The sequence below is a fragment of the Pleurodeles waltl genome, chromosome 6 (genome assembly GCF_031143425.1).
Source record: "Pleurodeles waltl isolate 20211129_DDA chromosome 6, aPleWal1.hap1.20221129, whole genome shotgun sequence".
Classification (NCBI taxonomy): domain Eukaryota; kingdom Metazoa; phylum Chordata; class Amphibia; order Caudata; family Salamandridae; genus Pleurodeles; species Pleurodeles waltl.
Window position 1 is genome coordinate 1,605,727,774 of NC_090445.1, and position 20,148 is coordinate 1,605,747,921.

The 20,148-nt window shown below is 42.3% G+C and overlaps 1 protein-coding gene across 2 annotated transcripts in view; it reads left to right on the forward strand.

Moving 5' to 3' along the window:
- NELFB (negative elongation factor complex member B) overlaps nt 1-20,148 on the forward strand; it is a 147,312-nt gene that overhangs the window by 90,980 nt on the left and 36,184 nt on the right. For both annotated transcript variants that reach the window (XM_069241469.1, XM_069241470.1), the window contains exons 8-12: nt 10,787-10,882; nt 11,065-11,207; nt 11,345-11,451; nt 11,983-12,124; nt 16,301-16,409. In XM_069241469.1, coding sequence (XP_069097570.1) covers nt 10,787-10,882; nt 11,065-11,207; nt 11,345-11,451; nt 11,983-12,124; nt 16,301-16,409 — 597 coding nt within the window. The remainder of the gene's footprint in view (nt 1-10,786; nt 10,883-11,064; nt 11,208-11,344; nt 11,452-11,982; nt 12,125-16,300; nt 16,410-20,148) is intronic.

A 20,148-nucleotide genomic window follows, 5' to 3' on the forward strand; every position in this document is an offset into this window, starting at 1 on the left:
GATAGTCAGTCATATACGTGCAGCAAAATGACTTTTTCTTGAACAACAATGATAATCATATCTTCCAATATTATTAGTTAATTAATACTATTAATTAATTAATATTATTAGGTTTTTTTTTGGCTTGAAGAGTAAAGGAGTAATGATAAACAAAAAAACAGGCATGTTTCAGTTATGTAGACACAAACACATTCAACATGAGCAATGCCATTGAACTCTGAAGTACGCGTAGGACGTGAGCCGTTTTATTGTGTAAAAAAATTCACTAAATAACAAACTAACAAAATTATATTTGACATAACATAAAGTCAAATCTAAGGGGGATTAGTGGTGTGCTTATTGGTAGATGCAACAAGGAGCGAAAGAGCTTGTTTTCGACCAGGGTCAACCTCTAAGTATTACAGTGACCCCAGAGTTCGGCACCATAAGTTGCGGCTATCACTGCAGAAGCTTTGTATACTGTGACAGCTGGCGAGATTTGCCCTCCCATAGAGTTTTTAATTTTCTTTCCGAACACCACTGACCGTTGCTGGAGGGCATCAGCACTCTTCTCACTTTGTGCCGACCATGCAAAGTTGTCAGATAATCTTTGAACTGCCTGCTCAACCTATTTATTACTAATTTCCCTTTTCTGTTAATAGACGTTTTGGAAGGAATATACACTAGCATTCAAGGGAATCACTTGTGTGGTACAGTCTTATTCACAAAACTATTTACATGTGCAAGTCTAATTTACAGTCCAATTGCTTTTCTTATGAGCACAAACCAACGTTTGCAGTTTACAAAAGTTGAGTTTATGCTTGTAAATGTATTTATCCTCACAGGCCTTTTTCTGTTAACTAGTCTCCCTCTGAGAGAAGAGAGGGGGAAATCCAGGTCAAACAACAATGCAATATTCTGACCACCCACAAACATTCTAGCCACAAGATGCTCTTCATGCTCTCCTGGAAATGTTTAATAGTAGGAGTAAATCTCTTTCCAGGGTGGAAGAGGAAAGGAACAAGGGTGTACCAGAAGGGCTTTTTTTTTTATGAAAGAAGAAAAAATTAAGCAAGTGCACAATAAACGTAATCCCACAATAGTGGAGATGTGTATATCTAGTCACAGGTCTGCAACTGTCCTTCCGTGACGCTGTCTTGTTTAAGGCTCTGCTGCACAGAGACCAAGGTCTCACTCTTTCAAAGTCTTACAGGATGGTGGCCTGGAACCCCATGGTTTCCCTCCTTGTTTTCTCAATACCTTTATATTGTCACATGAAGCCAAGAGGACTCTGGACGCTCGGCAGATCAGTTCTTCCTTCAGACCTGCAACCTTTAGGACAGCATCATGCGCCTCCTCTTTTTGAAAGGTTATATTTGATCCCTTATTCTTATCATTCTTTCGAGAGCCTCTTGTTGAAAATCTGGATGTTTGACCAACCTGGAGAACTTCTCTTCAGATTCATTTCCTCTCTTTCAGGAAAAAAATGTTTTGAGTGCAGATATTCAGTTGGATTCTTAGTGTTTTGGAGTCCATCCCTCCATCCTCACAGTTGTGGACTTTTGAAACTTCTCCGAGGGCACCTTATGATTCTTTATGTGCAGATTTGAGGTTTAGCTCAGTTATTAGATTTAGCCATTTTCACTATTGCATTTCTTCTATGGTACGAAGTTTTCTCCATTACACAAGCATCTTTTCAATGGAAGCTGTCTGATGGTAGCATGTGTGGCTGTGGATACCCCTGCTTAGTAACTCCTGCGACTAGTGTTGTGCTTGGACAGTAGCAAGTTGGGTTTCTTCGAAGAAGTCTTTCAAGTCTGGAAGTATGATATTACGGTTCCTCCTGTTGTAGATTGCACTTGGACACTGTTATATTTTTCTGCCATCGTGTTTGGGCATTCACTGAGTGCGCTGCAAGGTCATCTTCCTAACACTTTTTTTGTTATGCCCATTTGATCACTTTGCCATCCCACAGCACCTGGTTCCACCAAGCTTCACGATCATCCAACACATGCAGCCTTCAGCAGCACCGAGGATCTCCTTGTGCTGCAAGGCATCGAGGACTTTGCACCCCTCAGGGCCACAGGACAGTTTCTAATTCTATCACCTGAGAATGTTGCAAGGATAATAGAACAGACACCCTTCCAGAACTATCCTCACTGCTACTCCAAATAGACTTGGGCAGACCACCACAAATTATCTAATATCTGTTTATCTACCCCCACGGTCGCGAGTATGCTTTCGGTCCAAGTCACGTATAACTCCAAGGTGAGATCCCAGTTACAAAAACTCGTGCCAAGGCAGAGCACTGCTTGCATCGACCTTCGAACCCTGTGCATGGGAGTCGAGACAAGGTCTGCCCCTGTCTGCTCTGATAGAAGGCTTCTGAGACTGTCAAGCCAAGGCTGTTGAGCCTCAGTCACTCAAAGATAGTTGAACACTCCCCACACAGGGAGTGCACAACACCTAATTTGGCACCCATCCACAAGACATCATCAGCGTCAAAGCCCTCTGGCTACGAAGCCCTCCTCTGCTTTGAAACCCTCTTTGAATCCGAAGAAAAGGGACAAATCCAGACCGTCGGTCACGAGGACACAGAGAGACTGATCTTGGAAAGGCTTCAGAAACAGTTGGACGCTAGTTCATCCGGTCACAAGCAAGATCTCTGCAAAAACTCTACTACCAGCTTCACACCTAACTTCGGAGCCTGTTCTTCGCAAAAGGAGACTCGCCCTCAATTTGGAACCTTCTTACAGGCCTCCCTCCCTGGAACTAGCACAGTGTAGCGGCACAGCCACTAAGCATGTCCTCTTACCACAGAGCCCACTGCTACCACATCCCCCACCACACAATGTATCCCTCTTACACTGCTTCTATCAGAATTATCTGAGGTGTCTCCCTTCTCTGATTCTCAATAAGCGGTCATTATGGCACCTTTGACCGATATCTCCAACTGACAGTGAGGGTCCCACCACGAAGACTACTGTGTAGCTCCCCAAGTGATCCAGACTTAGATCATAATCAAGTGAGGGCCTTATCCCAAAATTATGCTACAACATACCATGAAGCCATTCAGAGGCTTCACCAGTCTGCAAAGTTAAAAAGCATGTCGTCCATGAGGAGGAGGATTTCCTGATGCAAACTCTCTCAAAGTTAAACTGTACTGTTTAGTTTCTTCCCGTTAAATGTTAAAATCTGCCCCTGATAACCTCAGATACGTTGTCAAACGTAGAGTATTGACAACCATGGTAGATTAGAGGTTTAAGCTGTGTCCAACCGACCTTACATACATAACGGAACAGGTTCCACCAGACTGTCTGGTGGTACACACTTCCGGTAAGCATGCCTCATCCAGGTGACAGACGATTGTCCTTCTTCAGATAAGAAATGCAAGAAAATAGACACAGCGGGCAAAATCTGGCTGTAGGTGAGGCAACTCATTGGCCCTCCTGTCACGCTACGACAGAGCACAATGGGAGGAGATGAGGGAGCTTCTCAAGCACCTACCAGAGTAGCACAGGTAGAGGGAGGCGATACTGTCTGAGGCAACGTCATCTCCAGCGCCAGCATCTGCTGTGCGTTGGATGCCACAGACACAGCCTCCATGGGCATTAACACAATTGTCATACTAAGGTGCCACATCTGGCTCCGCATCTCCAAGTTCAAGCATAAGGTATGCCAGCATCTCCTGAGCCTCCTTTTGAGAATAGCACCTTTTCGGATCTCGAATTGATGAGATGCTCGAAAAGATCAAGAAAGATACAGAGAAAGTGAAATTCATGGGACAGAGTGGCTTCAGTCCACACCATACAGAGGCTCTTTTTGGAAGCACCAGCTTCAAGGTGAGGAAAGGCCATCCCATCCGAGTAGCCCCACTCCCATAAAGGCAGAAGCAGACTTGCCTTCACTAAGCCAGCAGGGGATATAATAGTGGCTCCTTAATAGGTAACAACAGGGGCAAAGGAGCTACCACCTCCAAGAAGAGGTGCAATACGCCACCTCCCCCTGATCATATGTTGCCTGTCTAGAAGAGATTATGCGATTGGCACCCTCGCTGGGTGGAAATCACGTGAGGCAGGTCAATCCTGGCTGGCGTCCAACATGGGTGTTGACTTGAAACACACACCATCCGTCAGGAACACTTCCTTCAGGATCAAGCGCAGGTGTACTACAAAATGATGGCTGCTCCAGAACACCACAGAAGCATGGTGGGCTCTCTATTTCCTAATTCACAAAAATGAAGGCTCTCTAAAGCCCATCATCGATCACAGATCCCTGACTCGCTATAGCTACATCCGAACAGAACGTTTGTGCAGTACTTCACCCATTCCTCCAACTTGTCATCTTTGACATGCTCATTCTCAAGGATGCCTATTTCCACACTGCCATCAGAAGTAGCTTTGCTTTATTTATGTATAGTTTTATAACATTACCTATCTGTACCAGAGCGCTGCACAGAACAACCAGACCCCGCTTCAAAACATTAAACAATCAAAATTATCTTGTTTCATAGCAATCACATTTAAGCAACAGATAAGCATAAAATGTTCATTTTCCATCAACTTTTATGGCACCTTGTTAGCGGGCATGCACTGAAACAGCAGAGTCTCTTCGGGAGAGTGCCCTGTAGCCAGGGGAGTCTAGACCAGCAACCAGATGTCAAGTTTATGTTTAGTGAAATCCTTTTGACCGCTTTCTTGAAAGTGGAAGTCCATGGGCTTGATCTGATCTCCAAAAGGAGGATGTTCCATATTCTCAGTGCAGATCCAAAGTCACTGCAAGCATAGACCTTCCTTTTCCTCAATCTGGGCGGTTCCAGCAGGAGGGAGTTTGTGCTCAGTAGGGGGTGGCTGCCTCCTGATATTATGAGCTAATTTGTGAAGCACCTGGGTGTATCCTGGTGAAGGTTCACCATGTTCAAGAGGATCCTGGCTTCTAATGGAAGCCATTAAGTTGGGTGATATTATCCTTGAAGGAAGTATATCTGCATGCATTTGATACGTGAGGTTCACCTGCTTGAGGATGTCTCAGCAGTTCCATTGTAAATTAAAAAGTGTTGGGGGGTAGGGTGGATTCTTGAGGGACTTTCATACTAACTGCGCACTCATTAACTAGTGATCCTCAGTTTGATCCCCTGCGAGTACTTATGTAGAAAAGATTTGAGCCATTTGACTACCATTCTGTGTTCAAGTAGCTCCAGAAGGCAATCGTGATTGACTGTGTCTAACGCTGAGTTTAGCTTTAGGAGGATGAGAAAATAGGAGTCGTTCTGTTCCAGTATTTTGAGTGTTTCTGTGAAGTGTATAATGTCAGATTCTATGCTGTGCCCAAGTATAAAACCTGAGTTGAATTTATAAAGTTAGATGATTTGTTACAGTATGTTCAAATGGGGCAGACAAGTTGGGTGAGATCTTTTATTATTGTAGCAGGGGTTAATTTGCTGTAATGTGATGTTGGTTTCATAGACATGCGGATCATCTTCATTAGGCATTTGAATTTGCTGAGTTGCCTCATTTTTCGTTTTGATGGTATACAGGGAAACTTGAGTGTTGCTAGTGATTGTAGTCTCCATATGCGGTGTTGTCCATGGCTGTTTGAAACCCTTTCCTTTCATTGTCGGTGGTGAGTAAGCTTTCCATTTTTATTTAAAAAAAAAAAAAAAAACATGACGGCTTCTCAGTTCTCTGTGGAAGTGTCTATAATAATGTTCTTTCTGGGGCCGATCTGTTTGACAGTTTCAAAGAGTTCGCCTGGTCCGTTTTTTTGGCTGTATCTAGTTGATATCTGATGAAAGATGCTTTAGCATTCCATATGCCATTGTTGTAGGTGTTTCTTTTTCCCTTACCTTTTTTAGATGTGTGGTAGAGGGTTCATGTCTCCAAGGTCTCTCTCTCGGAGTCTGAGTCTTCTCTTGTCTGTTACGTTTTGGTTGAACCAGGGGTGAGCTCCTTTGAGACAGAGTGAGGCTACTACCTCAATTATAGCAATGCTATTATAGTTGTAGTGGTCAGTTAGATCTTGCTCGCTCTGAGGAACCCTAGGGATGAGAGTTTGCTGTGAAGGAGGAAGGCAAGTTCACCACTGTTTGTTTCTGGTGTTTCTAGACCAGTCTTTGGGTTTGAACCCTTGAACTCTGCTGTCTGTGTTCATTTAATGATGTGGTATAAGATTTGATGATGACCAGTCAATTAGGTTGATTAAATATGTGCTTAAAACTCGAATCTTCAATATGATTAGGTCAAGCGTGGCACCTCTGCCATGTGATGATTTTGAACACGCTTGGACAAGGTTTTGATCTTTTAATGAGTTTTTTTTTTTTTTTTATTATTATAAAGAGTGGAGACCTGTGTATCTTCATCATCGTTCCATTGGAGATTGAAGTGCTGTAAAAATATGACAATCGGGTGTAGTAGAGTTTTTCTATTGATTGTTTCTTTTGTTTAAAGAACAGGTGGTTATCCACTGGTGAGTGAAAGATGAGGTTACGTTTAGCTATAGAATTGCCTGCTATGAGGATGTCTGCACCCATGTCTTTGCACATGGACTTCTTACCCACAGGGAATTAATTCATTTCTGAATTCACTTTGTGGTAAGTGAACAGCACTACCAGTTCAAAGGACTGCACTTTGGGATCACTACTGCTCCAAGAGTGTTTACCAAGTGCCTCGCAGTGGTGGCAGAACATCTGCAAAGAGAGGAAATTCACCCCTACCCTACCTCGATGATTGGCCAACAGCATTGTCCTTGATTCACAGCTTGGGTGACACCATAAATGCTACCAAGTCCCACCTACAACCACTACAAACACATCCCTTTCTATGATGATTTTTGTTGGAGTCATATGTAAAGCCTACCCCAACCAGCAAAGAGTCTTTGTCTTCCAGCTCCTGCTTCCACTTTTTCAGCCCAGTCAGTTTGCACTCTCATTTGCCTCTTAGGAATGAGGGCCTCCTGTGTGGCCAATGCACCCCAAGAAAGGCTGCTCAGGCACGTTCTCCAAGTGTGCCTCGTGGTTAAGTGGTCTCAATTAGAGGGTCACTGGAAAGATCAAGAGTTAATACAGGCAGAAATGTTCCACTCCGCAATGGTAGAACAACAACTGGGTGCAAGGCAGACCTTTTGCAGACCCAGTTCCATAGATAGCCATTACAGTAGGAGCCTTTCTTATGGGACTGGGCGTGCATCGCCACCTAAATAATGGTCCAAGGGATATGACCCTCTCAGCAACAGTTTCACCACATCAATTACCTGGAAGTGTTTGCCATCCACCTATCCCTCAAAGGCTTCTAAAAGTCATTTGAGGCAAGGTAGTCCTCATCAGGATGGACAGCATGACTCCCATGTATTGCATTCGAAAGCAGGTGAATGCCTCCACCCTCCAAAGTCTCTCCTGCTTACCGCTGTGGATCTGGCACTGGGTACTCTGCAACAGCATTCACCTTGGGTGGACAACAACTTTGCTGACCTGCTCAGCAGGACATATCAACAAGTCCATGAATGGGAACCTCAGCTCCTTCACACATTGTTCCAGTCATGGGGCACCTGCCGCAGATAAGCTTGTCCTAACCAGTGAATGCCAGAATATCCAGCTATCACCACCACGTGTCCACGTCTACAGCCCATGGACAATGCAACCTGGATGAATGGGTCAGGGATATTTTGCTAAATTTTTCCACCTCTCCCGCTACTTTCTTTTTTGTTCAGGAAACTCAAGCACACGTCAATAAACGTATCGTAATAGCACCATTGGGCCAGATTGACGTGGTACTTCATCCCTATGGAAATGTCCCTCAACAGAGGCTTTCCCTCAGGGCAGACATTCTCACACATAGGCAGGGTCAAATTAGGCATTATGGTCCTTAGCAGCTCTAACTTGTGGATTGGCACCTGAGGACATAGAATTTGTGTACCTTAAAACTTTACGCAAAATTGCATGATGTTTTGAAGGAGGCCCATCAGCCCACAATTCGGATCTATTGGCCATTGTTGCACCTCTAAAAAACCTGGATCCCTTAAAACCTTCCGTCCAAATTGTCATTGCCTACCTTTTACACTTAAAAAAGGAAGGCCTTGCCTGCATCTGTGTTCACCTTCACTGAGCCGCAGTTCTGGCCTATGTGCAGTACAGGTAACGCAGGTGCCTCTTTGGAGTTTGTGTTGTCATAGCATAAATACAGGGCCTTAAAAGAATTATACCTTCTAGGATAGGGCCTGCCAGGAATCTTAGTTTAGTCCTCACGTGCTTATGGGTCCACATTTTGAGCCCACATATGCCCCCTTCAGTTTCTCTTTATGAAGATGGTCTTAATTGCGGCCATTACTTCCCTTAGATTTATTTGTGAGCCTCACAATGCACAAGCCATTCATCTGGGTCCACACAGATAGTGTTCTTCTTAGCACTAATCCTAAATTACTCTCTTATGAGCTATCACTCTACCAACTTAACCAAATCATAGAACTCCCTGAGTTTTTTTCCACAACTGGATTTCACAGCAGAAAGAGCACAGTACAAGCTGCATGTCAAAAGAGCTGTTATATACTGCATTGACAGGACAAAGTCATTCCATGACTCAGATTCACTTTGTCGCCTCTCCCCAAGGCAGGCATAGCCAGATGTATAGTTAAGTACACTCAGACTTATTAGTACAGTCTGAAAATGGTACTGACTCGCCCGTGACGAGTTCCACCCACAAAACGGGATCAAATATAACCTTTATAGGAAACTTTCTTCTAGCGGATATATATCAGTCATCCTCCTTAGCAACACCACATGCATTTACTAAACATTATTGTGTGGCCTTCTTGGCCTATCAAGAGGCTGTAGTCAGCCAGATGTTATTAAGGACTTTTTTCAGATATCTGCATCATCAACACGCTAGCCACCACTTTCTTGAGGATACTATTATACAGTCTAAGCTAACAATGCATATCTACAGCCTCACACATGCTAAGAACGGAAAACTGCACTTAACTAACCATCTGTTTGTAAGGTGTAGTGCTGTATATTCACATGCACCACCCCTCATCCCTAGAAGGATATGTTTTTGTTTCAGATGTCTTACATGCACTATTTTTCTTTGCATATTGTGCTTTACGCACCTTAGTATGTGTTCACGCTCCATACATGCTCTCACTCGCTGTGTGAAAAATGATCTAACATGGAGTCAGTGTCCATGCACACTCTACAACAAGAGGAGTTGCATCATACCTAATGACTTGAAAGACTTCTTTGAAGAAAACCAACTTGCATACATCCAAGCTCAGCACTAGCTATCAGGAGTATGCTAAGCATATGAATCTTGAGCACTGCATACTATGAACAAATGCATACAGGGTAAGTAGCATGTTCTTTTTCTTTACCTTGAGAGAGCTGCAGCTTGACCTCGTTTAGTACTCGATCAGAGCCACCAACGTTTGATCCATGGTATCGTTCTTGCCATATACTTTTCAAATAGTGGCCACTCACAACGACACTTTCATTGGCTTGGTAAGGTCGTCGTCTTCTGCTATTACTTTCAGTCTCCACAGGTTCCTGCCTCCAAAACAACCCTCTTGCAGGCCATTTCCCCTTCGTTTGCCTGGAGAGGGCCTCAGAGTTCTACCTTTGGGTTCTGGTGTTTTTTTAAACCATGTTGCCCAGTAGTGGGCGCCTTGCTGTGTGAATAAGGATGGCATTCCTGTGAGCATGACCTTGTGTGGGGCTAAAAGGCAATTGTTGGAAACACTGTAATCATTTCCATCCAGTGTGCATTGTTGCCCTGAGCCTCTCAGTTCCTTGGATTCACTCCCTGTTAATATTGCTGCCGTATTCGTTGTGGTAAGTCTTTCCTCATTTTTTAGCAGTGAACATCAGGGTAAGGATGATCATTTCCTCTAACTCACCCTACAGGGATTTCCACTGCCTTCATGACCGGTCGATGCCCTTCAGTGCAGTCAGCTGAATGCTTCAGTTGTCAGAGAAGTTCCCTAACTCCCCTTCTTTCATGCTCTTCCACGCTAAAGCCAGTCTGTTTACCTTGCAGCCCTTTCCACTGCCTCAGACACCGCTCAGTGCTCTTCTGCTTGTGTTGCTGTTTGTGTCTCTCATTGCTCTTTTAATCTGTGGTTGAATTACCGTGATTTTCAAATAGAATGTTCCCACTCTTTTCCTCTGCCTAAGCAGCAGGCACATCTCATCACATAATGTGTTCTGTGATCTGAGCTTCTTCTGCACCCCATTAACGCCAAGCCCATTAATGTGAAGATCTTTTACATACAATCATTGTGAATAAGGACCTCTATGTTTTAGCGGGAAACTGTGGCAAGGTTACTTTGTGAGGCCAGATCAAACACTTGGCAGTGCAACTAAAGTCCGTAATGTCCAAAAGGTTGCTGGCTTAATAAAGGAAAATATCATACGGACTATAACAAGTTTAAGCAACTCCGCTATACGACACAGCTTTTGTGGTTGCAGAAATAGCTGGTTAAGTGTGCTGTGGTTAATGCCCAAGTTTATACAAACTTTTAAGAACTTTATTTTAAAAAGCTCTACACATCAGGTATGCAGTATGTTCAGAGTATTGTGCTTTGGTCTCTAGAACAATTTGAGCTGTGAATATCAAGTCATGAGTATGATACATTGACAGGATCTCATGAAATTATCCATACTTAAGTGTATTGAGCGGGGAGGAGGTGGGTGTGTATGTAATTTAAATATTCAGTTTAATTGTCAAAGTAAATGATGCTTAAGTGCTTAATACATTATGTTGCAGAATAATATTCAAGTTTCTTTTCATGTTTGACCATTTCATTTCCTCTCACTTGGTAGGAAAGCCCAGACCTGCTGCTCCTGCTAAGAATGCTGTCTTTGGGCCATGGGGCCTGGGATATGATTGACAGTCAAATCTTCAGGGAACCCAAAATGGTATGTTATAAGAAATTATTTTTAAGTTGGATTTCTGAATCATGTACTCAGGGCAAGGCCAGGAGCTGGCTGTCTCTGATAACGAGCTCATAGTAGATTATTGTATAACTTAAGTATGGTTCTCACTTAAGATGGATATCAAGGTATTGACTAAAGGTTGTTGTCTCCGTCTTTAACCTTAGGAACCAGAGGTGATCACAAGATTCCTCCCACTGCTGCAGTCCTTTGTGGTGGATGACTATACCTACAATGTTGAACAAAAGCTGCCAGCTGAAGAGAAGTCAGTGGTTACGTATCCCAGCACTGTCCCCGATGCCTTCACCAGGTTTGTCATTTAGATTTTGACAATTTCAAACCCAAATTTTGCTGTAACTGCATACTTTTTTCATCAGTAGGCGTGTTGCTCCTTTTAGTTTTTAAAATTGTGTCTTGGTGATTAACATTGGCTTCTTGTTCTTCTAGATTTCTCCAGGAAAACAGAGTGGCATGTGAGGTGTGTCTGTACTACGTGCTCCACATCACAAAACAACGGAACAGAAATGCCCTACTCAGACTCCTGCCTGCTTTAGGTCAGTGTCTTTCCTTTCATCTTGATTGTACTGTAATAGTATACATAAGTTTTGAAATGCATAGTATTATCATCACCTGCATAGCGAAAAAAACATAAATTGGTTTCTTGGTAACAATGCTTGTGATTATTTTTTAAGTGATGAGGTGCGTCTTTGGTGGTAACTGGTATTCTTCCTTGTGTCTGTGTGGTAAACTTTACATAGTGTATCTAATTATTATTTTGCCTGTTTAATTAAAAGTATGTAAAGGTTCCATATAGCGCAGCATTTTAACAAAGTCTGGAAGTCCCTTAGGAATCCACCATACCCCCCTCCACACACTTTTTAATTTATAATGGAACTGCTGACAGACACCCTCAAGCAGGTGAACCTCATGTATCAAATGCATGCAGATATACTTCCTTCAAGGACAAAATCACCCAACTTAATGGCTTCCATTAGAAGGCAGTTATTTTTTGGAATTAATAGAGCTAGGAGACTGAGCCTGTCAGCTGTTTTATCAATATGTAAATAGTCTCTGTTCTTTTACAGTGGAGACCTTAAATGATGCAGCATTTACGGATATATTTCTGCACTTATTTACCAGTAATCTCACATTGGTGGCAGACGAATTTAGCTCAGAAGACTTCTGCACATGCCTTTTTGATGGTTTCTTCCTCACGTCTATTGCAAGGTAAGCCTTTCTGTTTTCTGCCTTTCCTCTAATGTTGAATGTATAGTGAAAAGGTGACTGGTAGCTAGAGCTCGTCATCCATAGATGATTCTGGTGACTATAGACAAGCACTTAAACACTGAATCTCGGTTACGAGACGGCCTCAGCAAAGATAGCAGGTTTAGAAACTGTGTCAGACTTGACTGAGGAAGTATAATGTAGAATAGTACTCTGTGCTAATTCTCTAGACTAGATGAAACATTTAGAATATGAGATGCACTGCACCATTGTGAGTCTTCAGGCAATGCCTACATTTGCTGAAGGGACTTACCTAACCAGTGCCATCCACAGTTTCCTGCAATAATTTCACCCTGCTGGTGCATTAGGCCTTATGACTGCCCACTCTGAGATAAATATCAACATGCAACAATGGAAGGTGCAAAGACCTTGCAGTTCCCTAACTCCAGAAGGTTGATCCAACCCAATGGACTAAAGCCACAGATAGTCAGGAATGGCCTTCTGGTCAGTGGCGGATGGTGAAATTTGAACGTGGTGAAGCATAATACTTGCCAGGATTTCATCCTATTTTTCCCTCAAAATTAAGAGTTGCCTCCAGTGTGCCAACGTCATCATATTACCATTGCTGTCTCCTTATGCCAAGAATTACATACTATGTGCCAGCACCTGAGTTTTGACATTGAGCCTACCCGTTATCATAGGTGACCAGTACGTCAAATATTACCTTCAGTATTTCAGAGCCAGCATTTTATCATGGTTTGCCTCCCCTAACCGATCCTTGAGCCACAAATTGTCATGGCTGCCCTCACCGAGGCCAAGAATTGTACCTACTTCTGCCATGCCAAGACTTAATTCTAGTATGTCAGGGTCTGCATATTCAAAAATGTTTTGGCAAAGCACACCTGATGGTAGTAGAAGTAAACACTTGTGAATTTGATAAGGGTGTGCACTAGGATGTCACACTCTGATCTTAGATGTAATCACTTGAACAATAGAAGCGCTATGCAATCTTGGGAATCACGTCCCATATGTAAACTACCACTGGTGTTCCCTCCTAGGATTTATATCTATTTTTATCAATCTTCAACCATTTATTCAAAATTTGATTATTGGAAGGTTGAGAGCTCCATTGAAAAGAATGTAGTGGTCCAGACTTCTAAAGGCCGTTAGAAGCCCGGAGCACCAACATTCCAATGTTTTTGTTCACAGCTGTTGCTTCATGGAGCCCGATGGGATTGCAGTCCCCTCGGGCTCCCTGAAGACTTTGTTTTTCTATTAGAATATTTTGCCCTCCAGTGGCAGAATGTTCTAATAGCCTTATAGCCCTTCGTAGCTGGCTATAACGACATTTAAGTCCCGCACCCTTGTTTAAGGCCCTCACCTTTGGCTCTGGCCTTTAATGCTGGAACGGGCCATTAATGGCCCGTATAGCCCACTACAGTGGGCTATAATGCTCTATTTGTCCATTAGACAAATAATATAATCCCATGTAATTTATTTCTAAAGAACCAAAGTTCAGTTTTCAAACTCCCTTTTACTTTTCATAATTTCATCAAGTAAGATATTGGTTTATATCATCTTTTGTTATTCCATTGAATTCAACATGATCACTCCTGAGGCATTTTGGGCATAGCCCTTCTTCAGGGGATAGTATTCTGTAAAAATAAACAATTCTACAATAAAGCAATCTTATCTTATCACTTCGGTTTAGAGGTTATGAGCAACCATATTTAGTGGTACACAAGTTAGGAGGGACCATATGCACTTATTCACTTATTGATTATACATATCAATTGGGATTGAAGTTTTTCGACCATTTTCCATAACTGTGTTATTGAGGTCACATATGATTGCATTACATGAATAAACTCAAAAATTACATGCACATTTTAATTCTGTTGCTTAAACATAAACTATATTGGATAGATATTCACCGCTTAGAGCAAGAGAGTTGTTTTACTTGTTAATTAGAACAAAGGACTATTTGGCAACACTTAATCACAAGTTTGATGGCACCATTGTTTTCTTTTATAGCAACATATTGTAAATATTAAATTGTACTTTTGAGTATCATGCAGTGCTTAATGCAATATTTTAATTTGTTTTATTGAGGCATTATTTTCCAGACCCCTATCCCCTGAAGAAGGGCTATGCCCAGTATGCATTGGGAAAGATAATTTTGTATTCATTGTTATAACAAAGGATGATGTAATCTAATGTCTACACTTGAAATTATGAAGAGTAAAATACATTTGGAAAACTGAACTTTGGTTCTTTGGGAATAAAATTACATGAGAATATAATATTTGTCTAATGGACTACTTTTGAATAAATGATTGAACATTTTGCCATGGGTGCCATCTGTTATGCCAAGAATTACCTCCAATGTGCAAAGTAGCAGCATATTACATTGGATGTCCCCATAAGCCCAGAGTTATATCAAGCAGGCCACGGCCATCTGCAGACTCAGAAGCAAACAAAAGTCACTCTTACTCAACCACACTCTGCTATACTCATTACTTCTTTTTCCCCTCGCTCCCTCTTGGCCCTAACTTCACTCTAACTCACTCATTCATTCTCACTCATATCACTCCCATTCACTGTCACTCACACACAAACACACTCACACTCATTGGTTCTCACTTCTAAAAACACAACACCTCCCTTTCACACTCAGTGATTCCATCACAACGCCTGATGTACTAGACCCCCTTCTTTAAGAAGTAGGATTCAGTAGGTTCCCATGCCTCTGGGCTGTGGTGCAACCGCACCAGCCTCACCATTCAGAGCTTATGCCCCTTACATCCTCTCCTTTTCACCATCTCCCTCACACTGATATTCACATATTCATATTTAAACTTTGTCACTCGCGTTTACTCTCATTGGCTCACTCACATGCATAAATACTATTTTTTCATTCCACTTACCTGGCTTCCGTTATTGGCAACTCAGTCTCCATGGCAGCAGTGGATCAGGAATCGGGAAGCCTGTGTGAAGGGATCGTCACGGAACCAGACCCCTCACATGCACTATCCAGGCATTGACCTACAGAGTGCTCTGTTTTAAAACAATATTGTTGATGGATTGTGCCTCAGCCCTCTCTCTCATCAAGAGGCTGGAGACTAGACACATGCCTCACCTGCAGATTGGCAGTGTTCACAAAAACACAAAAGTCACTGCTCAGTTGAATGATTATCAGTTGTGGGTAGAGGCAATGGGCAGTAAGTGGTTCCTTGCAGCATGTAGGGACGTGCTATTGGCTGTGGACTTGAAGGCATCCCTGTGGCAGCTTTGCTGATTGAAAGTATCAGATATGGGCCTAGTGCATGTTTTTAACCAAGTTGCAGCACTGGAGTATTTTTTGTGTGTGTTTTATAGCCAGGATTAGCAAAGAGTTCTGCTTCATAGCTATAACCTTCGTCGGACGCAAGAGATCATACTCCATGCTAGGGGGGAAGAGATGGATGTGTTGCGGTGCACATTGATTGACTGTCACTGAATAATATGCAACTCCCCTAGGTCTCCTGCCGCCTCTTTCACCTACCATAATTCCTTTGTTACTAGTTTATAAGGTAGATGTTATTTTACATATCCACTCATTCTTGTATAATGTTAAGTACATGCTTCTAGGGATACATCATGTTTTGTTTCTTTTGTGACATTTGGTTATCCTTATTTGTACCTTACGTGCCTAATAAAAGCTATTAAAAACAAGAACACCTTTATGTAGCTCCTAGCTTCTAATGGTGGCACCGCACTCCTGGTTCAGCTGTTCCCTCTGCTCCACACCTTGATTTCGATGCTCTTCAAACTCTGCACTTGCCGGTATTCTCCATGTTTCATTCTCACAGGACACTCCTTTACTTACATGTAATTTCTCTGCAAAGCCAGTCACATAGTGGTATATTACTGTAATATAACCGTATATACTTACTATCCAAACTAGCCACCTTAGAAGTATAGCAAGTGCAGTAGGTTGACAGGTTGGTGAATATTGACATTGCATTCAAGTTTATGTATAGTTTGGGCATCTATATAATGAACTTGCTATTTGTGAACATGCATTTACTTTATTGTGTGCAGGGTTTGCCTTTGACACCCCCATTGTCTTGCAAGCCTTGACTTATTTATTTCCACACACATTGTTTCTAACTTTAAGAGATCCACATCCTTTTTCAGAAAGGAGAACGTGCATCGCCATGCACTGAGGCTTCTGCTCCACCTGCACCACAAAGTGACACCTTCTAAACTGGAGTCTCTACAGAAATCCCTTGAACCAACAAAGACGGTAAGAACAATTAAGTTGTTTTATTTCCCTTCTACAAACTGAATGTGATTAAATTGTTTGTTCACTCTAGTGATGTGTTTGGCGTCCATAAGGCCCTATTGAAGTAAGGACCGCTCTGGGCAGTAACTAAATCAAAGCTAGTTTTCCTTGTTCTGTTACTACAAGGGGCATCCCAAGATATTAACCATTTTGGAGGTTCGGAGTTTGGGCTCTGAAGAGCAGTGCAACTGGTAGAGGGCACTGGTCTGACTTTTTGATATTTGGTGAGCTGCAACGAAAAAATGACATCAATGGTCATTATGATATGTATGCTCTTTCATTGACAGACTTATCGCATTACACTCAAATAGACTAAAAAACAAGAGTCAGTTAATGGATGCTAACAGACTGAAAGTACAGCTCTCATCATGAATTGTATATGCAGGAGGAGAGGATATCGATGAGGGAAAATGGTGTTTTAGCTAGAAGTGTGTGATCTCATATGATCTGGTTCACCGAGTGGAGGAGTCACTCTCTCTCGTGACTCAAAGATTCTTTGAAGAAAAACAACTTGTAACACTCCGAGCCCAACACTAAATGGTGGATTTATGTAAAGCATGTGAATCTACAGCACCACATGCCACAAACAGATGTCTACTGAGTAAGTAACGTTTTCCTTCTCATAGACTTTGTCCTCCTTCTCATGTCTTTTGGCTCCGCTGCCCTACTGTGTATTTTCGTGATTTTGTGTGCTAGTGCCAATTTTTGGGGTTGTCGGTGTTCTTATTTGACCTGTGTCTTCTAGTACTATCATCATTACACATGCTTTCAAGGTAGCTTGCATGTTTTGTGATCCTCTGTGATCCCCTTTTCTCCTTTTACCATGTTGTGCTATTTTCTTGACTTTTTCGATCTTACCTACCAGTCAGTGTAAGCTGTATTCGTGGACAAAACAATATTATTGGCTTACCAAGAACTTAAAATTGTTTTTTAGCCAACCAATTGCTTACCATTCGGCTGGCTTCATTTTCACTCTCATTTGCTTATTTCGTATCCAATAGCCTGGATACATCATATTTTTGTCCTGCACCTTGCGTGTAACCTCTTTACTATTGCATTGCTTGGCTTAATTGTATTCTTCCACCACTCACATAGGGAGTTAATTTTTTTCTTTTTGTTTGAGTACTCCATGAGAATGTATGTGTTTGTAGCTCTCTACTCCGTGGCTTTTTACTCTCGCTAAATTGTGCCACACCCCTGTTACTGTCATCTTTGATTGCTTTTCTCCCACCACCAAAACCCAATGCTCGGACTGTCTGCCCCTTTATTTTTAATGTAACCCCACCGACCCCCACGCTTTCTCCCTCCAGTTCTTTTTGTAAAATATGTATTAATTTATTTTTTAGGGCCCCGAGAAAAGGGCTTTTGCACTCTTAAATTACATTTTTTTTTTTTTTTTTTTTTTTTTAACTGTGTGCCATCTTCGATTGTTTAACGAAAAGTAAAAGGAAAGGTTGCCTACATCATTCAGAACAAGCGCACATGCCTGATGATGCATTAAAGTACCTACTTAATGATGCAGTAGCACCATTGCACTTTTTTCTCTTTTTTTCATGATGCCAAAACGCACCAGTAAAAAGCTTTGTGCTTTAACAAATGCTTTTTAGTATAACCAAAAGCATATGCAAAGCCAGTAAGTCACAAAGGCCACACCTGTTGGCTTTGCCAATGCTTGTTTTTATTTAAAGACTTTATCTGGAAACATTCAACTCTCTAATCTTTTTTTCTTACAGTGAAACTATAAACAAATTAACTTCAGCATTGTTCAAGCAGCACTTTTCTTTTTCCCAATATGGGCAGTGCTGAATAGACTTATTTATCCCTTTACTTTTTTTGGATTATTATTCTTAGTCTGCTTTAAAGGAAATTGTGGCAAAGTTCTGTAACATTCATGCCAAATGCAAGTGCACACGACTAGAGTAGCTAGCACTCTGATCCTTCGGTAAAGCATTATTTTGGAGTGTAGGTCTCTTGTAGTTTCACACATTTTGTCTGTGCAGTCTTTGGGATTTAAAAGTTGAACTTATTGTTAACAAACCTTTGTTCTGGCATGGAACGTATAAGATTTGTTACATGATCACCCGGAAACATACAATGCACACAGCAAACTCTGCCTTCATATTTTTGATATCTCATTGTGTTCAGAGGAGGCCCATGTCATTGGTGATGGAGTGGAAACAAATATGCAGATTCCTCCTCCGCCAAGACATTGTTTCAGGACACAGGAAGACCAAGTAGACAGCAGGGTCACACACACGTCAGCTGAGCTGCAGAGCCCTTCCTTGTGATCAAAGCCAATAGTCCCAGATGTTAGCAATATGTCCTTGGAAAATAGTGGCATCTACTTATTAATATGAATCCTTTTTATTTAAATGTGCCTTTTAAATAATGGATTCCGTCTAAAATTGGTTTCCCAGAATAGAGCGAAAGATTTGCACTTCCTATGCCCACTAAGCAGACAGACTGCTTCCTTTACAACTTCAAAGAGCTCTCCCAAAGAAGCGTAAGGCCCATGCCTATAGTCGGCTATGTTTGGGGAGGAAGGCCTTAAGGTCATGAAAAACCCAGCAACGGTGACCGCTGACCTTCCATGTTTGGACAAAAAATATATGGCCCCAGAGGACTAGACCAGACTTGGTAATCACTCAGGCAGCCCAGCGAAGATCGAAAAATCCATCGGTTCTGATATCTATGCCCCCTGACAAAGAGGGTAGGCGACTGGACAGCATCGGTAAGCACTTTTCTTCATTGTCATCTCCAACATAGGCAGGTATGACAGACAACTATGGGCTTACATCATCCCATACTTAGACCAGCTGCCAGAGGAAGCCAAAGCAGAAGCAAAGAAAATCTTGCAGGATGGAGAATGTGCTTCAGTAGAGGTAATTGACTATGCAATGGATATCACTACTACAGCTTTTCATCAACTTGCAGGAGTTACCATACTTTGGAGGCAGGGTTGACCGGTTCAGGCCGAAAGTCCAAAACAAGATCCTGGATCTCCCATTCGATGGAGAAGCCCTGTCTGGCAAACATGTAGACGATTTTCTACAAGCAATAAACACTGAGACCAGATACAGCAATGTCTTTCAGGATCCTTCAATTCAGGAAGCAGCCCTTTCAAGGTGCCAGAGGGTGAGGTTTTCCATCCTACACAGGAGGTTTTCAGCAGTACAGATATCCAGCTTATTCCTCTTCTTACCAACCATTCTGAACACAATACCGTCAAAAGCAAGCTCCACAGGCCGCCTACAACAGACCCATACCTAAGGGTAGAGGAGGACACCAAGAAAAGGACACTTGTCCTTGTAAGTTCCGGTTACCAGTGTTTCCCCGACTTCCAAACAAGGAGGAAGGATTTCTCATTGCAGTCACCATTGGCGACAGATCACTTCGGACCAATGGGTCCTGACTCTTGTCCAGTTTCGTAAAACCCTAGAGCAGTGGTTCCCAACCCGTGGTCCAGGGACCCCTGGGTGTCCGTGACTACTTAGAAACTCAACATTGTTTAACAGATTGGTTGCCCTGGCTTCCAGTAATGACTCAGTGGGGGGGTCACCAGGTCCCAATAATGATAAAGTGAGGGTCCACAGAAGTCAAAAGGTTGGGAACCACTGCCCTAGAGTTCGTACAGATTCCACCAGCAAGACCTCCTCATTCCCACAGTCAAAAACATCTCCATCTGCTCAAACAGGAAGTA